The 20,523-nt window shown below is 41.9% G+C and overlaps 1 protein-coding gene and 1 long non-coding RNA gene across 7 annotated transcripts in view; one reads left to right on the top strand and one right to left on the bottom strand.

Moving 5' to 3' along the window:
• The window catches only part of LOC147023814 (receptor-interacting serine/threonine-protein kinase 4-like), a 68,137-nt gene extending 62,755 nt beyond the window's left edge, over positions 1-5,382 (top strand). For all 6 annotated transcript variants that reach the window (XM_085889637.1, XM_085889636.1, XM_085889635.1 and 3 more), the window contains 2 exons: positions 3,260-3,308; positions 4,223-5,382. In XM_085889637.1, coding sequence (XP_085745763.1) covers positions 3,260-3,308; positions 4,223-4,341 — 168 coding nt within the window. In that variant the 3' untranslated portion in view covers positions 4,342-5,382. The remainder of the gene's footprint in view (positions 1-3,259; positions 3,309-4,222) is intronic.
• The window catches only part of LOC147023813 (uncharacterized), a 29,587-nt gene that overhangs the window by 8,855 nt on the left and 209 nt on the right, over positions 1-20,523 (bottom strand). The gene's annotated exons all lie outside the window — the stretch shown is intronic.

Genomic DNA, 20,523 nt, shown 5'->3' with positions numbered 1-20,523 from the left:
TATCCAAGCTTCCCTCTTTCGGCTTTTCTTCTTCACTCTGCTCTCTCATATCGAGCTTTCTCTCCAACCGCTCTATCTCTCTTATTGTTGATGGTTCAACATCTCACATCTGCCCCCTTCCCTATAAACATCAGTGTACCCCAGGGTTCTGTCCTGTCTCCAACACTCTTCCTTATTTTTATCAATGACCTTCTTTCTTCCACAAATAACCAAATGCACTCGTATGCTGATGACTCAACATTACATTCCTCCACATCTTTCCCATCTGCCCCGTCTTCCCTCACTCAATCTACATCTCGTTTCATCACAGCCACCTCTTTAAATTCGGATTTAGACAAGATCTCCCAGTGGGGCAAATGTAATCAAGTTAAGTTTAATGCTTCTAAAATTCAATTTATTTTCATCTCTCTATCCAAAACTCCTCTCAACTCTTCAATCTCCTTTGAAAGCTCTACAATTACACCATGTGATACAATAAACCTACGAGGTATTACTCAAACATCAAATTTATCCTGGAATCCACACATTACACAAATAGCTAAGTCTGCCTCGAAGAAATTAAGAGTCCTATTCAGATGTCGAAGATTCTTCTCCTCTGAACAGTTGCTCCAACTTTTCAAAGGATTGATTTGTCCTTATATTGAGTACTGCTCTCACATTTGGGGAGGTTACAGCTCCACATACTGACTGGACAGAATTGAATCCAAAGTTATTCGACTTGTAAACTCCACCAATGTGACCTCAAAACTCGACCCACTCAAATTACACCACATCATAGATTCTCTATCTCTTTTATACTATACAGATATTACTTCGTTTTCTGCTCCTGGGAACTTGCTGCCAGTGTACCTCCACCATTAGTGAGACCAAGGAACACTCGACAAGCCACGACATCACACGATTATTGTGTGGCCATTGGCAACTCAAGGGTGGGCCGTTACGATGTTTGTTTCTTCCCCTCCACTGCCAAACTCTGGAACTATTTACCTTCTCACGTCTTCCCAAACACTTATGACCTTCCCATTTTCAAAAAGCAAGGAAAAACTGGAAGAAGAAGAAAAAAAAGGGGTGGGGGTTAACACCAGGGCAGAGAAGATCATGGTTTTGGATGGGGAATGATCTGAAATGGTGGTAAACAGCTGTCTTGAAGACCTGGAGGGAAGAATGTGATTGAAGAGAATGTGGAAGTTGGTTCCACAGGTGTGAAAAAAAGAGGAAGGAATGATTGGAGGTGAGCAGTGATCTTGGATTTAGGTAGTTTCACCAGAAGGGGGTTGATGGTTGACCACGTGCGCCCTGCAGAAACCATGGGGGGAGGGCAAAGCACGGAGGGGACAGAGGGTGCACAACCAGAAAGGAGGCAGAAAATGACAGAGAAACCACTGACCAGTCTACGATGGTGAAGTGATAGGCCCATGGACTTTCAGTATGGGAGAATCCAATGATCTTGAAGGCCTTGGTTTCCACAGTGTCAAGCTGAACAAGGTGTGAGGCAGGGGAGCCAGCACAGAGGGGACAGTAGTACACCATCAAGCTGTGGATGAAAGCTTTACAGGTGGACAGTTCAGGTGTGTCAATGAAGGACTTTATACGACAAAGAATGCCCAATCGACAGCTGGCTTTGGAGGCCAACTTTGAAATGTGGTTTTCCCAAGAAAGACCGTGGCTGAGAGTGAGACCCAAGAGTTTGAGTGACTGAACTTCTTTGAGAGGGTTATTAAGAAAATAGATGGGAGGACTTTCCAGATGGTCCTTTCAGAGAGAGAGAGAGGGTGAGAGTGAGAGATTTGTCAGGATTGAAAGACATATTCCAGTTTTTTTGACCAGTTTGTGATTTTATCAAGGTCTGAAGAGAGGGAAGAGGCTGCAACCTGCTTGTCTGAAGGATAAGGGGTATCACTGCAGAAGTAAAGGTAAAGCCATCAACAAAAAGATAAAGATGATTTTCCAGAGTCATAGAAATCGTTGATGAAGATTAGGAATAGGAATGGGGCCGAGAACATTGCTTTGGGGCACTCAAGCCTTGACAAGGGGAGAAGCTGAAAGGATACAGTTGAGAGTCATACGTCGGCTACGAGAGTGGAGGAAGTCAGTAACCCAAGAGTGGAGGTGGCATTGTGTGCCATAGGCAGGGTGTTTGGAGAGCAAGGCAGAATGCCAGACTGTATCGAAAGGTTGCGATATGTCCAGAAGGGATGTCCCTGATCACATGTCTGACAGAAGGCATCCATCAATTATTAGGAGAGTCGAAGCAGCATGTTCAAGGTGGAGTGGACCTGGTCTGAATCCAAAATGATGATCTGAGACCAGGTCGTTGGAGAAAAATAATTATTTTATGCCAACTGCGATGATGGATTCCATGACCTTGCTGATGATTGGAAGTAAGCTGATGTCTGTAGTTAGTTGTGTCTGTAGTTACGATCGGTTTTTGCACCACTTATGTAATGCAGTGATATTGGCCGACTTCCAAGCAGATGGAAGATGCCCTAGGCCTGGGGCAAATTATTGTGTGAAAAGAGCAAAGAGAGGATGTGCAAGAGCAGCATAGCAGGTTTGCAGGACAAAGAAACTGATGCCGTCTGGTCCGGTTGCAGAATCAGAATCAGATTTGAGAGTTGCCAAAAACGTCTCCACCTTTTCAGCTGAAAATAACGCAGAACTCAGGAGTAGTTTGGTGTGACCGGGTAGGGTGGGTACAGAGAGTGAGGGGTTGGGGATACAAGATTTGGAAGCAAACACAGAAGGCTGCCTTGATTTCACAGCCATTGTTAAATTTGTAGTCTCCATATTTTTTACAGCAAAATTTTACCAGTGCCAGCAAATGTTCCTCTCCCCATTCGAGCATCTACTTATGATGAATTATACATCCCAAATTGTTTGCATCAGTTGGGAATAAATGTTGCACGATACCTTTCTCAAATAAGCATACAAATATGTGTAATTAAGATATGAACAGTTTTAACAATCGATTGCCCCGATTATGACTCTTATGAATATCTCGTGTGATCCCCCAAAAATTTTTTCCAGGTTAATCAACCCACGGAAGTTCAGGATATCGTCCAATGGGATAGGTGCAGCAATGCGTTTGTAATGTAAAAGGCCAAAGCTCACGGCATTCTTTGCCAATAGCATTTCTCTTGCAAACACAAGGCCTAATGGAAATTGCTTTTTGTAAAAACTACATTTTGGGGGTTTCTAAAATGTGTTGCACTCATAGTTGCTAAATTTGAATTGTATTTTTTTTTGTTTTGTTTTGCAGAATTATGTTGGGCCACTAGCTCATCCTCCACATCAACAACATACAACATGTAGGTATAAGCATTCGGCATCACCAAGCTATAGAACATGTCACCTGTCGTTTTCTGTTATTTTTAATTTCGCATAAATTGTATTGGTTGACACTGGATAATGGTGGCATAATCCTTATTGCATTACGATGACAAAACCTTATTTATTTTTCCTTAATGAGCCTTTGAGCAGTTGGGCCTTGGACTCTGCTCGATGTTTCATTTGGCCACCACATTGAAGCTGCATGCACACTCAGCTGTAGTTTGCTTTCGTTCCATCACGACATTCTGTTTGCATCATGACAAAACCCTCCGTTGAAACCGTTCATCATCTGGGTTTCATAAATTCTGGGACAGACCAGCAATTGGAGCAATACTTGCTCAGGAATCTTTAGACTCAAGTTAAAGCCCTCGTAGAGTGATCGGCGAAGGCCTGTAGAGATGAGCAATCAAAGGTATGTGAGACTGCCTGAACCATGATGCATCGCGTGTGATATCAATAAATATTGTAAATCCAAAACGGGTCGTAGAGGCCTTCTCGGCGTCAGAAACGGATGCTCAGGATAACTCGTGCCTCATTGCTAAACACTTATTATCTCGTGGAAAGTAAAGGTTTTGCAAATATTTTATTCAGTTGGTTATTGAATAGGATTTTCATTCTTCCAGCTATTACTGTGTTGCTGAATTTGATATATATATATATATATATATATATATATATATATATATATATATATATTTTTTTCATCAGTTTCTTGTTGTATTTGCACCCTTGCTTACAGTTTGACCAACTACAAGTTAAATTCCAGCTCATAGATTCTGAACACTCAACTCGTTAACTCTTTTCGTGCACTGGTTTCGTATCTCAGTCACGATGGATTGCATAACCAATTTGCTTGCTTGTGTGGTGTGTTCCATTGCTACTACCTCCCTAGACTTTCAATGCTCCACATTGACGAATGCCCAGTTCGGTTCAAACAATACAATGATTTGCTACCAGAAGAAGAAGAAGAAGAAGAATGACAAGAAGAAGAAAGAACCAAAGGATATGTAACGGTGCTTTTATGAAAGGTGTGATTCAAACAGGAAACAAATGCACTGTTATCATCGTGGCTGATTGTTGAGGCGTTGTTTGATCAGAACAGTTTTAATACCAACAAAATGAAAACCGTACTGTGCAAACCAATTACACGGTGAAAGCTGATGCTGCGGTGTAATTTCTGTGCTGAAGCATGAGATAAGTAATGAAAGGGGTGTTTGGGTTGAATAGACATTGAGGAAGATAACGATACACCAGTTATGTTGACAATGAAGCAACGTTAAAGAAGGATTTCTTTTTACTGCCAAAGAGCGATGACTGACTCATCTTTTTTTTCTATTTTTTTTTATACATCAAAAAACTAAATAATTCATGCAAGACATTATCCCATGTTGAGAAAAAAGGACATGGGAAGGGTATTTTAAAACTCTTACATTGCAATAATATTTTGTCCAAGTCCTGCTAAACTGAAGATTTTTGGAATGGCCAACAAGAAAGATGATCCATATTCCACAAAATTCAGAAGTTTACCGCCGTTGATGCAACTTCTGTTGCACCACCTTATTCAACACGTCAAAGTAGTTATTCGTGCCTGTTGTTTGTGTCCTTTATGACGTCACTAAAAAAAACGTCAAGTTTCCTGTTTGGAATGATTTTCAATTTTCACTGTCAGGCAGGCAGACAGACAGACTGAAACAATAACCTCACTCCTCTGCGCATGCATGATCGGGAAGAGATTCCGTACAATTTGCCAAATTCAAAGCCAAAGTACTGTTAAAACTGCAGGTTCGTGTTCTACATTGTTCAAAATGTCGAACTCCATTGCAATCACATCGTTCCTCGATCATAGACTGACATCTATAGACAGAGTCAACCAATTGCTTAACCCCACTTTTTGCACTTCACATGCATGGGGTAACAACCTGTGCCATACTCTAATGCATATAGGTACCTATCTAATTCCAATTTAAACCTATCCACTTGTTTATGCTGTGACTGCCTTTCCAGGAGACCGTTCAATGCATTAACTACTCGAAATAAAAGACCTTTGCCTTACTACTGTCTTGACTCTTCTTTTTACCCTCAAGCTGTGGCCCCTGGTCCTATCACTGTCCATTCTGTTGAACAACTCTTCTGCACCAATTTTGTCGATACCCTTCATTATGTCAAACATCTCAATGAAATCCGCTCGTAATCACCTCCTTTCTAATGTAAAAAGCCCTATCTCCTTCAAAGGTTCCTCATAACTTAATCTAGTTAGTCCTGGAATCAACCTTGTCGACCTATGTTGATATATATCCATCTCCATATCTCCATCTCCATCTCCATCTCCATCTCCATCTCCATCTCCATCTCCATCTCCATCTCCATCTCCATCTCCATCTCTCTCTCTCTCTCTCACAGCTGTGTCCTTCCTCAGACGTGGTGACCAAAAGTGTACACAATATTCCAGATGAGTTCTCACTAAATGCCTATAGTATATCATATTAAGACTACCCCTTTTAATTTACAATTTATCCCCCTACAAATACAAACTAAAACCCTATTTACTTTACCTATAGGTACCTGGCACTGTTTTCTCTGCTTATCCTCAATATCTATTACTACCCCCAGATCTTTCTCCTGTGTGACACGCTGCAAAATTACCCCTTGCATCCTGTAATCTCTATTTTCATTGTTCTTTCCCATCCCCAACACCTTACACTTGCTCAGGTTAAATTACATCTGCCAATCCTTTGCCCAATCTATGCAAGTATCAATACTTACCTGAATCTGATCACCACCCCCTCTGCTATCCACTTTACCTCCAAGCTTTGTGTCATCTTCAAATATCCAAAGCCTACTCTTCACCCCACGATCCAAATCGGTGATTTGAATTATGAATAGTAATGGTCCGAGTACTAACCCTGAGGTACCCCACTACTTACATCCTCCCAGCAAGACATCCTCCCACTCACAGCTACTCTTTGCCTCCTATCACAAATCCAATTTGTAATCCAATTAGCTACCTGACCAGCCACTCTACAAGCCCTTCCCTTGGCTAACAACCTCCCATGTGGTAACCTTATCAAATGCCTTCTTAAAGTCTGGATATACTATGTCCACTGCACTTCCCTCATGCACCCAATCAGACGCTGCTTCATTGAACTCTAAAAGATTTGTGAGACAGGAACTACCTTTGGTTAGTTTGTATTTGTTTAAATGGTTCCTCATCTGGTCCTTAATTAATGTCTCCAACACCTTCCCCACAACTGAAGTCAAACCAACAGGTTTATAGTTTCCCAATTATTTTCTGGATCCTTTCTTAAATAATGGTGTTACATTTTCCACTCTCCAATCCTCTTGTACGAGTCCTGACTCTAATGAGCTTTGAAAGATATCCGTTAACACCATGTTTATCTGCTCCTGCAACCTCTCTCCCTACTCAGATGCATGTTATCCAGTCCTGGAACTTTAACATCCTTTAATTTTTTCCAGTTTCTTTACTTCCTCATCTCAGACTTAAATCTCTTTTAAAAGTCCTTGCTCACCCCCAAGATAGATAATCTCAGGTATTGGAAGTTCCTCTGACTGTTCCCGTGTCAATGTAGAAGTAAAAAAACAATTTAATAATCCTGACATGTCACCTTCATCATCCACCAATTCTCCTTTTCTCTTCCACAATGAACTTACACTCCTCATAATCCTTTCTTTACCTCTCATATAAAGCCTTGTGTTGGCTTGATGGTCAAGGTGGCTGGTGTAAGATATTCGGGTTCTCGAGTTCAAGCCCCTGCCAGCCGTTAAATAACACCAGGTAGGTTGACTTGGTTGTCATCCTTCAAGGTTGGCAAAATGAGTACCAGCTTACTCAAAACGGTGGGCACTGCATCAGGAGCACAGCTGTGCTCCCAGTAATGATGCAACCAACAGCCACAGACTGTGTACAAAATTAATGAAACTTATATTCAGGTTTGGGCATTTATATCTGACGGTTTTATTATCCTAATAACTTTTTTGTTTCTAAACCAAATAAAATAAAAATTCTATACAACATTGGCACATACTTAAAGTTTTTAGATCCTCGTGGAGGATCTCTAAGTCTTACTCACGTTGTTGTTCTTCATCTTCTTCTTGTGGACCTTTTTGTTTCACAGCCTACAGTTTTCATCAAAACTTCCTGAAACTTGGCATAGAAATGTAAAAATACTCTGCGCAGACAGTAACCATCTCCGATTTTGAAAATTCCCTCCGAAAAATAAAAAGTTATGACGTCAAAATATCTCCGCGAATGGAAATCGCCTAAAAAATTATCTCCGAAACTAGGCAAGCTTTTTGAATTCTGTTTGTGGGAATCGAACAGGACATTTTGACAGAATAGCAGAGATGAATTACCGCACATATGATGCATCACTATGACGTCATATCAATTTTTTTGACGTCATTCCAATTTTTTGACATTTTTTGTTTCACAACACAGAGTTTTCATCGGATCTTCGTGAAACTTGCCATGTATATGCAGAAAGCCCACGCGCAGACAGTAACCATCTCCGATTTTGGAAATTCTTCCCAGAAAAAAAGTTGATGTCATAATATCGCCGCTAATGGAAATCGCCTATACCATTATCTCCGAAACTAGGCAAGCTGTTTGAATTTTGTTTGTGGGAATCAAGCTGGGCATTAGCACAGATAATTTATCGCAAACCTAATACATCACAATGACGTCATATTCGTTTTTATGACGACATCATTAAGAGGACGAGGATCTTAGCTCATTTGAGCTTGTTAAAATCAATTTTGATTCTTTATTTCTTAAAAAATTACATCAGACAAATGGGCCCCTTTCGAATTTGTGCATTCACGACAGCAGATCATATTATTATTGTTCATTACCGCAAGCAATGTCTCTTGATCAAGCGGATGGTTGCAGTGATGTTTGCCTTCAATTCATCGATCGATGTTGGATGTTCCTTATAAACTTTGCCCTTTAGAAATCCCCATGGGAAGAAATCTTATGGAGTTAAATCTGCCAAATCAAAGTGTGCCTCATCTGTCATGATGACCTTGTTTGTGAAATTAGCATGCTCATTGCATTTAAAGTGCTCCATCAATAAAAACTTTAAAGTATTATCTGTAAAACAAAGAAAACAATAATTAGTTATGCCACGACTGCTTCCGTCTAGAAAGATTGCAAATGTGTCAGATATAAATGCCCCACCCTGTACATATAGATATAAAGAATGTCTTGCTGTTATGTTTAATATTCTTGGCTATGTTCTTTTAATATTCCCTTTTGATGTGCTGAGTTATTTTCTAAACTAATCTCTGTTTCTTCTCTACTGATGAGAGCTGGAATCGAAGTCAACCTGTTATTTTGTACTGAATGAATGCCTTCTGCTTATCCTTAACTATACTGCATACCACCCTGGTCTCTTTCTGCCTTCACATTCACAACTCACTGGAATATTAGGACATTACTTAAAAAGAGGTCGAACACTGTACTCTCCCCACCCCTTCATGGGATTTACGACACACTAGAGTAAAAAAAAAAAAAAAGAAGCCATCTTGGACAAGATCTAGAAAATCCCCATTTGCACTGCCTTATGTTCCCAAATCTATCCCGAGCAAGATAAAATCCCCCACAATCAATAGTCTTCCCTGATCACATGCCCTTTTGAATTCTTCATGTACTCCTTATTCCTCTTCCCTCACACCAGGAGGCCTGTAAAAGCATCCTTCAAGTATCTTACTTTTCTTGCAATCTCTAATCTCCATCGACACAAAATCCTCTCCATTAATGTCATGCCTTTCTCTCAATACAATACTATCTTTCTCCCAGATTGCCCTCTGTCTTTGTCTCTGTCTCTCAACCATGTAGCCTTTAATTCCCATCCTTCAGTCAGATTTCTCACTAAAACAAGTTTTGCTTACAGCAACTATGTTGTACCCTTCCATCTTTACTCTTCAGGCTTTCCATTGAAACTCTTGGTATTCATGCGCAACACCTTCAACGTTGTGTTGTTTACACATACCAGGATTCGTGAATCGATTCACCAGGGAAAGGAATCGATCCCTGAATCCACGGATTTGTGTACAAAAAGCTCATGGCACTCGTATACAACATCCCTTCCATTAACCATCCCTTGTTGACCCGACCCAACAACCACATCCTCGGCCTCAAGTCTTAAATAAGTCCAAGTTTCTTTCTCGAGGACCGCCAGGAATGTCGTCACCCCACCTTCCATTGCATTGAGCACCTTTCCATCAGAGGTGCAATTTGGTCTAAAAGATCCACTTTCCATTGAGGTCTGGCCTAACAATGGGTAACCCTGCTGTCCATTATCTGGTTTATTGTGAAAGTGGGGGATTGGGGGCAGGTGATAATTGATTGGAAAAAGGGAAATTTTCTTGCTGTATTTGATGCATGTATTGCAAAGCTTTGTTGAAATTCTGTTGCATAAACTCTGCCTTGCTCTGCTTTCGTTTGTTTTATACTTTCAAAGCCATTTGAAAAAGTTCAACTACTGGCCATGGTGGAAATATCGGTTTCAATATTTTATATTTACATGGGCCAATCAAGGTTGATGCGGACTTTTAAATAAGAAAATATGTTTCAAACTAGAACCACACTCGGTGGAGCACGTACCTCCGCCAGGCTGAACAGTTCACGTTTTGTTTCCCCCCGAAAGGCCGGATCTGAATCCGGACCTGAACCAAAATCAAATCGGCTTGTTCTTGTCACCAAACCAACTCATTCACCAAATTTCGTCATTACCAATCCGTAACGTTTTGAAATATCGTGCTGCATGTTGTTTTTACCTCCTCCACAGATGGTGAAGGAGGTCGTTTTCACCCCTTTGTCTGTTTGTTAATTGCTGGAATCCGTCGGATTTTCGGCAATTATGTCGGTCGGTTGTGTGTGTCATTCTGTGTGTCTGTCTGTCTGTTTGTTTGTTTGTTTACCCTGTAGCAGCCACACCATTTCAGCGATCATGACCAAACTGGGTACAGACGTCAGCCATGGTCCAACTTAGACACTTGTCGTTTTGGGTGAATCTAGGTCAAAGGTCAAAGGTCTAGGTCACCGAAAACCGAAATTCTTATTTTCGCAATAACGTCCGCTAAAATAGTCGTATCGACTTCAAACCAAATCCCAAATGTGCATCTTCCAATTCTGCATCCAACCATATGTCTCATTGGGGTGTCACACCAACACCCTTTTTAGCGGTCGGGGGTCGAATGTCAGGGGGGTCGGGTCAAAAATTTCAAATTGCGATGAAAATGTCATTTCAAGTCCGATTGACTTCCAAGTTATGATCATGACCAAACTAAGTGCTATAACTCATTAAACAGTAGCACTGTCGACTTATAAGAACCAAATTGATTTCCAGGTTTTTGTTTTTTCAGAGATCATGGAAATATGACAAAGTTATTCCAGCAATTCCTTGTTCAACGAGCAATTTCATTTGTTTGTTTGTGTGCAGGATATCTCAAGAAGCTGCAGACAGATCTGGATGAAATTTGGTGGGCATGTTGGGTGTGTGACAAGGAAGAAATGTTTCGATTTTGGTGAGGATCCGGATCCAGATCTGGATACGAGAATTATTTAAAATTTCTAAGTGATTCTTCACCATTGAGACCAGAAGGCCAAAAACGACGTAAAGCATGATACCTCAAAAATGTCTTGGGCCTTATATAGTCTCATGGATCATCTCGATGGTGACGAATCACCTTAAAAATGATCGGATCCCCAAAATCTAACCAATTCATCCATGTCACACAACCGAGGAGAGGAGATTGGGACCATACTCTGTGCAGAGCGTTGGTGCTGCCTAAGCAGTCTTCTTGGCTATTGGGCACAATGCGAGACGGGGCGCCACTCCGACACAGTAAACCAGCATGCTGGCAATCATTTTGCTGACCTCGGAAGGATGACAGGCCAAGTTGACCCCACCTGGTATTAATTCAACAGCTGAGTGGGATTTGAACTCAGGACCCTAGGATCAAAAGCCCACCACCCCAACCATTAAGCCAACACCAGGCATACATAACCAACCTGCCCACCAAGTTTTGTCCTTATCCATCCATAACTTTGTGAGATATCCTACTCAGAGAGACAAATAAACAGACAAGCCGGTAGGCGGCGATGGGTCACCGAGCATGGAAACTATAAGATATAGAGCAAAATGGATGTCATATAGCGGATAGGGAATCACCTTAAGATTATGCATATCAAATCTCATCCAGTTCCATCTATTGATAACTACTCAGTAGATGAACGAAAATGCGGTTTGAAATCGGAAATCCCCAAAGTTCGAGGGGGTGCTGTGGGTGAACAAAGATCTAAATCAAAAATCCGGCTCGATCGTTTGTGCACAATGTATTCCAGACGATTCGTTTGAATTTTCATGACCACCCGACCATATCCCGAGGAGGAGTAGCATTTGGCGCGAAGGCACCTCCAGCTCTCGCATATTATTGATTTTTGCACTAATTGACCTTTGACCCCTGACCTAAGCGAAATCGGTCAATATGTCCTGAGGCAAAGTTGTAGTACTCATTGAGTACCATGAACCAGCAAAGTTTCATTTGTATCGATGCACTCACCTGGTCGCTAGGGGGCCTTCAATTTTCGCCAATTTTCACGCATACCCTAATTGTAGGGGGCGCTGCGGGTAAAGTATTCCATATATCATAAAAACCGGAATACATTTGATAGAGCATCACCTGTAGATCATTCGTGCCAAATTTCATAACCCTACGTGGGATAATGGCTTTCGGAATTGATTTCGCGTGAACGGTACCGATTTTGAAGGTTATTTGGTTGTTGCTAGGGAACCAAAGCATCCCTAGCAACCATCACAATTTCCAAATCACGAGGTCATAGGATGTACCTACCACCCGAGTTTGGTCAAAATCCGCCCAAGTTTACTACCAATTATGCTGATGACAAACGAACAAACATCCAAACAAGCATCTAAACAAACATCCAAACAAACAGACAGAATTACTGACAATGAGGGTCACCTATTTTGGCGACCCAACAAACAGAGGTGAAAAATATAACCCCAGTCCACCTTCAGTGGCATAGGTAACAATAGTTCCCTCCAAGTATTTTTGCAGTTATATTTGTCAGGCCTGATCAAGGTGTATGGGAGATGACAAACGCTGGTCAAAGCATTCTGTGCAAAACCAAGATGGCAGCCAACAGTCACATGTGCTGTTCAACATTGGTGCACCATCAAGTTAAATGTGATGAATAACAAGCAAACTGAAATCCACAGGAAGCTATGTGCACGGGAAAATGAAGAACCAGTCTGACTCATGAAGGCCAGTTTCGATAACGTGAAGGCTATTCTGTCTAGTACAGGCATTTTAGCAGAAATATTTGGTCAACCTCCCACAAATTGCAACAAAAGCAAACTCAACAGATTTTGATTCCTGGATATGTCCTCAGTGACAGAAAAAAGTCCTAAGGGATCCTCCGGGGGGAAAGTCCCGAAATCATGGAAATCCAATATGGCCGCCACCCGGCTTCGGGGAAAATGAGAAAATTGTAAAGATTGATATTTTAAAATGTAAATATATGTTTTTCTGCATTCTAATTGTTTCTAGTTATGGTCAGTATATTGATATACAAGAATAATTATAAAAAAGTGAAATGTATTGGGGGTAAAATAAAAAATTATAGCTTTTTTGTCCAAAAATGTCATTTTTTTTGTCCCAAAAAAAAAAAATTCACCTGATACTGATTTTGGCTCCTGGACAAAAAAAAAAAAAAGAAACGTTGAAGACACAAGATGAAATCAAGTCAATGGCAATACAATATAGTTATGTAATTCTTGAAACATGACAAAATTCACAATTCCACTCAGGACAATCACATCTGCCTGACGAAGGTTTTGAAATGAAAATGAAAATTTGCATTAAACTCAGAAACTACATCCATTATAAACTTACTATACATGTTGAGAAAAATCAAGCGTATTAAAGTTAGAACTCGACAATGTCGTCATCATCCTCATCATTGTTACATGGAGTGTTTGTGCAGCCAGAGCCTCTGCAGTTTCCACAAGCTGGAGTGCACTCAATGTTGTGCTTCTTGCATGTGCATCTCATGGTGCTACATTCAGCCTGGCAGTTGCACCTAATGACAAGTAACATCTTTTCAGGAGCTGGAGCTATTGATGTCTGAAGTGGCACAAAACCCTCGGCACACTTCTGCCAACCCCAGTCTGTCGGAAGAAGTTCATCTGCACATCCCTTCCATTCTTGGACTTGCAGATACACGCGCAGGCTGAAATACTTTGTTGCTTCTGATGTTGGTGGTAACGTCTGTGGTTGCACGTGAGAGGAGCTCCAAGCCACCTTGTCCCAGTACCGCTGATACCGGAGGGTGTCCAGGGTGTCAGTTGACTTTCCGTTGTAGATTATCACCAATGTTTTTTCTCCTGTATCTGCCACATCACATACGGAAGCTGCATATGTATCAAAAACCTTGGCCTGCTCACGGAATGTGTTGTTTGCTTTGAACTTTTTGAGGGACGCTCCCTTTCCAATCCCATGAAGACGAGATGTCGTGTCGCACCCAAGAACTGCATGTAGAAACAATATGTGCTTGCATATGTCTGTACCAATCATTATCTTTGTAGCCTTGATGTTCCAGATGCAAGGCTTCTTCGTTTTCTTCTTTGGCTCGGGACAAAAGAAGAGGTCATGGGATTCCAAGCTTGCATGGTGTAATAGGAGGACGAGGAGGTCTGTGTCATCACCAACTAACACAGTGTTGGTGACAGTAGCAGACTGCACGGCCTTCAGTACAATCAGGAGATCAGCATCCCCTGAGGCATGGTGTGTCTCACAGTTCTTCTTCTGAAGCTCTTCACTCAACATACAAATGAATCGCTGTTTGTCCTGCCTGTTGGCAAGAAACTGTTTCTTCTTCATTGTGAGACGCATGTCAGCTGTAAATGTCCCAGTAGTGCCAGCATTCCCTTTAGACCGTCTCTGGTGTGTCATGTCCTTCGTGTTGGTACTCTCATAACCATCAAACACGACTATGGCATCTCCGTACTTCTTCGTTACATAATCAGTGTACTGGTGGTATATGTCTCTGTATGTAGATCCACGAGACCATGGAATGCGTTGAACAAGTGCCCCGCCATCCAAAATATACTGTTGCCCATCATTGGGGATATCGGCTGGGACATCGGATCCAAGAAGATCCCAGATGGCATCAACAAAGACTTGCTTGTGTGCTTCTCAGAGCTGAAGAGAGGAATCAAAGAGGGCTGGTGGACAGCTGTACAGTTCATATTTGAAGGCCGACTCCAGATCTTCTGCTGTCTGTGCAACAGTGATCAGTTTCTGGAAGAGGAGTTGTGCGTCAACTGGACTTGCTCTCCATCAATCTTGACAGATGACTTCATGCCAAGGGTGACAACTTGGTCTTTCCTCTTAAATGTGTACTCGGCAGGTGTTTTCCCATCCATAGATTTCAATATTTTGGCTCTTACAGCATGTGCTGTATCGACGTTGATGGTGGGGTGTGCATGAACTCCAGTGGCAATGTTCCTCAGACGTGGATCACTACTGAACGGATTCCGTTCCTGTAAATACTGAAGAGCTGATAGTGTGTCCTTCCAGTCACGAGATTGTCTTGCCTTGGTCAGGTCCTTCTTCTGCTCTTCAGTGTTGTAGTTCACACATGTGAGCTCCTGCATTGCCTGGTTTATTTCTGCACAGGCAGGCATTGATAGTAGCCATACCAGCCGTTGTTGCTCTGTCATTCCTCGCCCTCGTGTGAGCCCCCCGCTGGTCTTCAAACTTCTCATCAGAACTTGTTCGATGATCAGGTCCGATGAAAGACCTGCCCACAGGCGATCACTTCATCGAACCACATGGAACCTCTCATCGAAACGTTGTTGGACATTGGGATGTTGAGTTTTGAGGTTGGATATCTGCTGCAGATACACCCTCGCAAATTTGGCATACAGGTTGTGGCCCGAGGCTGCCAGGTAAGGCAGCCTGGATGGCGTGAAGATGTAGTGCCCAGTTCACTCTGCCCGGATGTATTTGCGTAGAATGTCTAGCATGTCCATATACTGAACCCAGAGCGCTGAAGTTCTAGAAGATATCTTTGCAGACTCGGCATGCTTCTGAAGGTGGTCTTTGATTCGTTTCAAGATGTCAGACTTGCATACTTCTTCCACAGACTGGGGTTGGCAGAAGTGTGACGAGGGTTTTGTGCCACTTCAGACATCAACAGCTCCAGCTCCTGAAAAGATGTTACGTGTCATTAGGTGCAACTGCCAGGCTGAATGTAGCACCATGAGATGCACATGCAAGAAGCGCAACATCGAGTGCACTCCAGCTTGTGGAAACTGCAGAGGCTCTGGCTGCACAAACACTCCATGTGACAATGATGAGGATGATGACAACATTGTCGAGTTCCAACTTTAATATGCTTGATTTTTCTCAACATGTATAGTAAGTTTATAATGGATGTAGTTTCTGAGTTTAATGCGAATTTTCATTTTCATTTCGAAACCTTCGTCAGGCAGATGTGATTGCCCCGAGTGGAATTGTGAATTTTCTCATGTTTCAATGATTTATATCATTATATTGCATTGCCATAGACTTGATTTCATCTTGTGTCTTCAACATTTCTTATTTTTTTTGGTTCAGGAGCCAAAATCAGTATGAGGTAAATATATATATTTTTTCGGGACAAAAAAGCTCTAATTTTTTATTTTACCCTCAATACATTTCACTTTTTTTATAATTATTCTTGTATATCAATATACTGACCATAACTAGAAACAATTAGAATGCAGAAAAACAGATATTTACATCTTAAAATATCAATCTTTACAATTTTCTCATTTTCCCCGAAGCCGGGTGGCGGCCATATTTGATTTCCATGATTTCAGGACTTTCCCCCCCTGGAGGATCCCTTAGGACTTTTTTTCTGTCACTGAGGACATATCCAGGAATCAAACTGTTGAGTTTGCTTTTGTTGCAATTTGTGGTAGGTCATCCGACATTTTGACTGTACTGGACCACATCTTTTGCATCGAAGAAGGGTAAAAACGCCCAAACCGTCAGCTTCTCTTTGCTTTTGACGCCAGGTTCTTTTATGTTGAAGACTCCAGTCACAGACTATAGCTTCCTCATTGAGGCCAGGCCCATTGCTTGTATAGAAAAGTGAAGAAAGAGAGAATCGTCTAAGAGTTTTTGAGGATGTAAAAACAAACTGCCTTTTGAAAAGGGGAAGGTCATAAGTATTTGGGAAGATATGAGAAGGTAAAGAGTTCCAGAGTTTGGCAATGAAGGAGAAGAAACAAACATCGTAATGGCCCACCCTTGAGTTGCCAATGGCCACACAATAATCATGTGATGTCGTGGCTTGTCGAGTGTTCCTTGGTCTCACTAATGGTGGAGGTATACAAGCAGCAAGTTCCCAGGAGCAGAAACCGAAGTAATATCTGTAGTAAAGAGAAAGAGCATACTATGCGGCGTAATTTGAGGGGGTCGAGTTTTGAGGTCAGATTGGGAGAGTTGATAAGTCGAATTACTTTGTATTCAATTCTGTCCAATAAGTATGTGGAGCTGGAACCTCCCCAGATGTGAGAGCAGTACTCCATACAAGGACGAATCAATCCTTTATATAGTTGGAGCAACTGTTCAGAGTAGAAGAATCTTCGACATCTGAACAGGAATCCTAATTTATTCGAGGCAGACTTAGCTATTTGTGTAATGTGTGGATTCCAGGATAAATTTGATGTTAGAGTAATACCTCGTAGGTTTATTGTATCACATGGTATAATTGTAGAGCTTTCAAAGTAGATTGGAGAGTTGAGAGGAGTTTTAGAGAGAGAGATGAGACGAAATTGAGTTTTAGAAGCATTAAACTTAACTTCATTACATTTCCCCCACTGGGAGATCTTGGCCAAATCAGAATTTAAAGAGGTGGCTGTGATTAAACGAGATGTAGATCGAATGAGGGAAGATGAGGCAGATGGGAAAGATGTGGAGGAATGTAATGTTGAGTCATGAGCATACGAGTGCATTTGGTTATTTGTGGAAGAAAGATCATTGATAAAAAAAGAAGGAAGAGTGTTGGAGACAGGACAGAACCCTGAGGGACACTGCTGTTCATAAGGAAAGGGGGGAGGGGGTGGGAGATGTTGAACCATCAACAATTACGGACATAGAGCGGTCAGAGAAAAAGCTCAATATGAGAGAGAAAAGTGAAGGAGGAAAGCCGAAAGAAGGAAGCTTGGATATCACACCCCGATGCCAAACTCTGTCAAAGGCTTATGAGATATCAAGGCCTCCAACAAAGGATTCCCCAAAGTCTCTCAGAGTAGAAGCCCACATATCTATATAATCTATAATAATAAGTGTGTACGTGCGTGTGTGCGTGCGTGCGTGTGTGCGTATCCTCCATAACTCCAAAACTATGAAATCCAGCAGAATGAATCTTTGCATGCATACTTGGGGAACTCCAAGGGAGTGCACGAGTGAAAATTGGGTGTTTGGGTTAATTTAAACACCCTCTTTGAAGATAATTAATGGCCATATTAAATTATCCTTTATCAGGGATATCATCCTTGGTCACATCACTGTCCCTTGCGGGGGTCTTAATTCACCTTTTGTTTTTTGGCCTGCTCAACAATGCTTTGACTTGAAACAGGCCGCAGTAGTTTCTTAACGATCGTTTGTTTTTTTCCCCCCACTTTCCTCACTCATATCAAATGTGTGTCCATCATTGCTACAAATCGCGGGATACATCTCAATGCTTATAAACCCCAGAGATGCCAGCATTCGTGGCTTTATTTAATTTCCGCACATACCATAACCTTTAGAATCTCTTAACCAGAGCCAAATTTTTAAAAATTTAAACTGTAGAATCGCAGCAGTTCCGACTGCTAAAAAAAAATACGTGTTCATTTGTCCAATTCGGACATTGTTTTACATTCTGGGCATCTCCGGGAGGTGTTTAATATGACTGATCAGGAATCGCTAATTGCTTGCCAAGCCTGCCGTTCCTAATCAACAGTTTCGTTGGAGTGCTTGCTTGAATGCTTAAGCTACTTGGCGAGTGCTCTACAAGCTGTATCGAGCTTCGTTTGCAAGCCATGGCGATATATGGCAAAAGTACCCACAATGTCAATCTGCCCTGTCCCCCTGAGGAACACAATAAAAAAAAAAACATCGATCGACCACCTGCCTGTTTTGCATCCTGTGGTGTAAAGTCTGCCGCTCCTTATCAATGGATGGATAGAGAGAAGGGATGGATGTTGGGAAGGGATCTATGGACCAAGGAATGTAATGGCAGATTAAGGAACAGCAGGTTTGGAGCTCATTCATTACTTACACCTCGTGTTCACTCTGTGAGATTGGAGTTTCGTGTGTTCGTGAACAACTGTGGAACTTGTGAATCCACTTTCCATCCATCCATCCATCCATCCATGTCTTCCCCCACATCTCTTCGTTTGTCCTGGCTCCCCCACTCCTTCCTCGCTCTTCCTCTCTCACCCCTCTTCCAACTTTCATGAAGTGATAAACAATGGGTGGTTGTGTTGGGGTTTGGAGGTGGTTATATTATGCTGTGGTGTTTGTGTTGTGTTTTGAGCCTGGAGTGTGCGGGTTGAGTGGATGGCCACTTTTTTTGGCGATCGTATCTGCTGCTGGGTTGGATTCTGCGGTTTGAATTTTGGGATTCGGCTTGGGTTGAGAGATTCTGGGCGTATAGCATTTTGGTTGTAGAACATGTGCTGAAATTAAATAAAGGTACAAAACACTGGTGTCTCCGGGCGTTTATAAGCATTGCAGCTCAGGTGCGATTGGCTCGCAGGTGTATGGGCCTGAGCTTGGTTTTGGGGTTTGGACTGTGGGGTTGGGCTTGGTGGCAGGTCTGGCTGCTGGAGGGGCATTTGTTTTTTTTTTTCCACTTCACACGTTCTTTGGCACTCCAGGTAGTGTGCAATCCCCTCCGAGAGATCCAGTTCCAGAGCAGGTAAACAGGGTGCACGCGCAGTTCAAGTTGTATACCTTAAGGGAAGCCCATGTAATAATAATCTCTTTAAAATGGTATGTGCTGTTTGAAAGTGATGGGTGGTTTTGCTATCTTGTTTGACCATGGTTTAATGTACCCCATTTTGTTCAATTCTGTAGTAATGCCAGCAGACAGGACCATTCACATCCCCACTTCCCCCTCATTGCTCCCCCATCCTCTTCGCTCCCACCCCCTCCATGCTCCCCGCCCCCCTACCTCCCAACCTCCAAGAGTATATAGCAACATATGGTGCAGCATCGCTCCCACTCCCCTTCATCGCTTTCCCCTCCTATAAGAAAGGATATCACTGGTAGATGTTTCCTTCTGAAAGCTATAATGATGGTCAAACTGTGGAGATTCAAGATGCATGAGCAAATGGGAATTGAGAAGACATTCAAAGACCTTGGAAAGAGTACAAGTCAATTAGCATATCTCAATCAAGAACCTGTTGATTTAATTCATTAACTCTGCATAATTTGCTGATGCATATATTGCACATTGTTCCTTTTTAAATGGCACATCGAGTTCAAAAATGGCTACGAATCGCTGAACAATCTCGAGCATTCTCACATGCAACCAACTATCAGTCATGCAAGCACACAGTGACCTGCAAAAGTATTCACCCCCCCCCCTACCTCCACCACCTCCAAAGTATTCACATTTTGATGCCACCTGAACTCGTTTCATGATGCTTTCAAATCAAACTTAATATATGGAATCTTCACAAATGACTCCAAAGTGATAAAACTTAAAAAAAAACAAAATGCAGATAAAATGTGAATAAGTTATGTTAACAGAGAAAAATCAGATGATTCCAAGTTATATAAGTATTCAAACCCTTTGCCTAATTAACACTAAATCACTTCAGCAGCAAATTTATTTGTTTGAAATGTTACAAAATAAGTGTAATGGGTTTCACCTTTTTTTTTTGGTATACATTGTCGAGGCTCATATAAGAGCTAACACACAGAATGTATAACAAAGGGAGCAGAAGACAAGAGGGGCAGGAGAGGGAAGCACAAAAGAGTGGGGGGAACGGAGACATTAGGAGGTCTGCGGAAGGGAGAGGGATGGTGTGGGGGTACACGGGGTAATGTAACCAGGGGTTTAACTTGAAAAATTAAGCTTCTCCACTTATCCAAGTTGTTTTAAGG

The sequence above is a fragment of the Eptatretus burgeri genome, chromosome 7 (assembly GCF_056783735.1).
Source record: "Eptatretus burgeri isolate ZD-2024b chromosome 7, Ebu_testis_v1, whole genome shotgun sequence".
NCBI classification, from domain to species: domain Eukaryota; kingdom Metazoa; phylum Chordata; class Myxini; order Myxiniformes; family Myxinidae; genus Eptatretus; species Eptatretus burgeri.
Note: the sequence above shows the minus strand (reverse complement) of the source record. Positions and strands in the feature narration are given on the sequence as shown.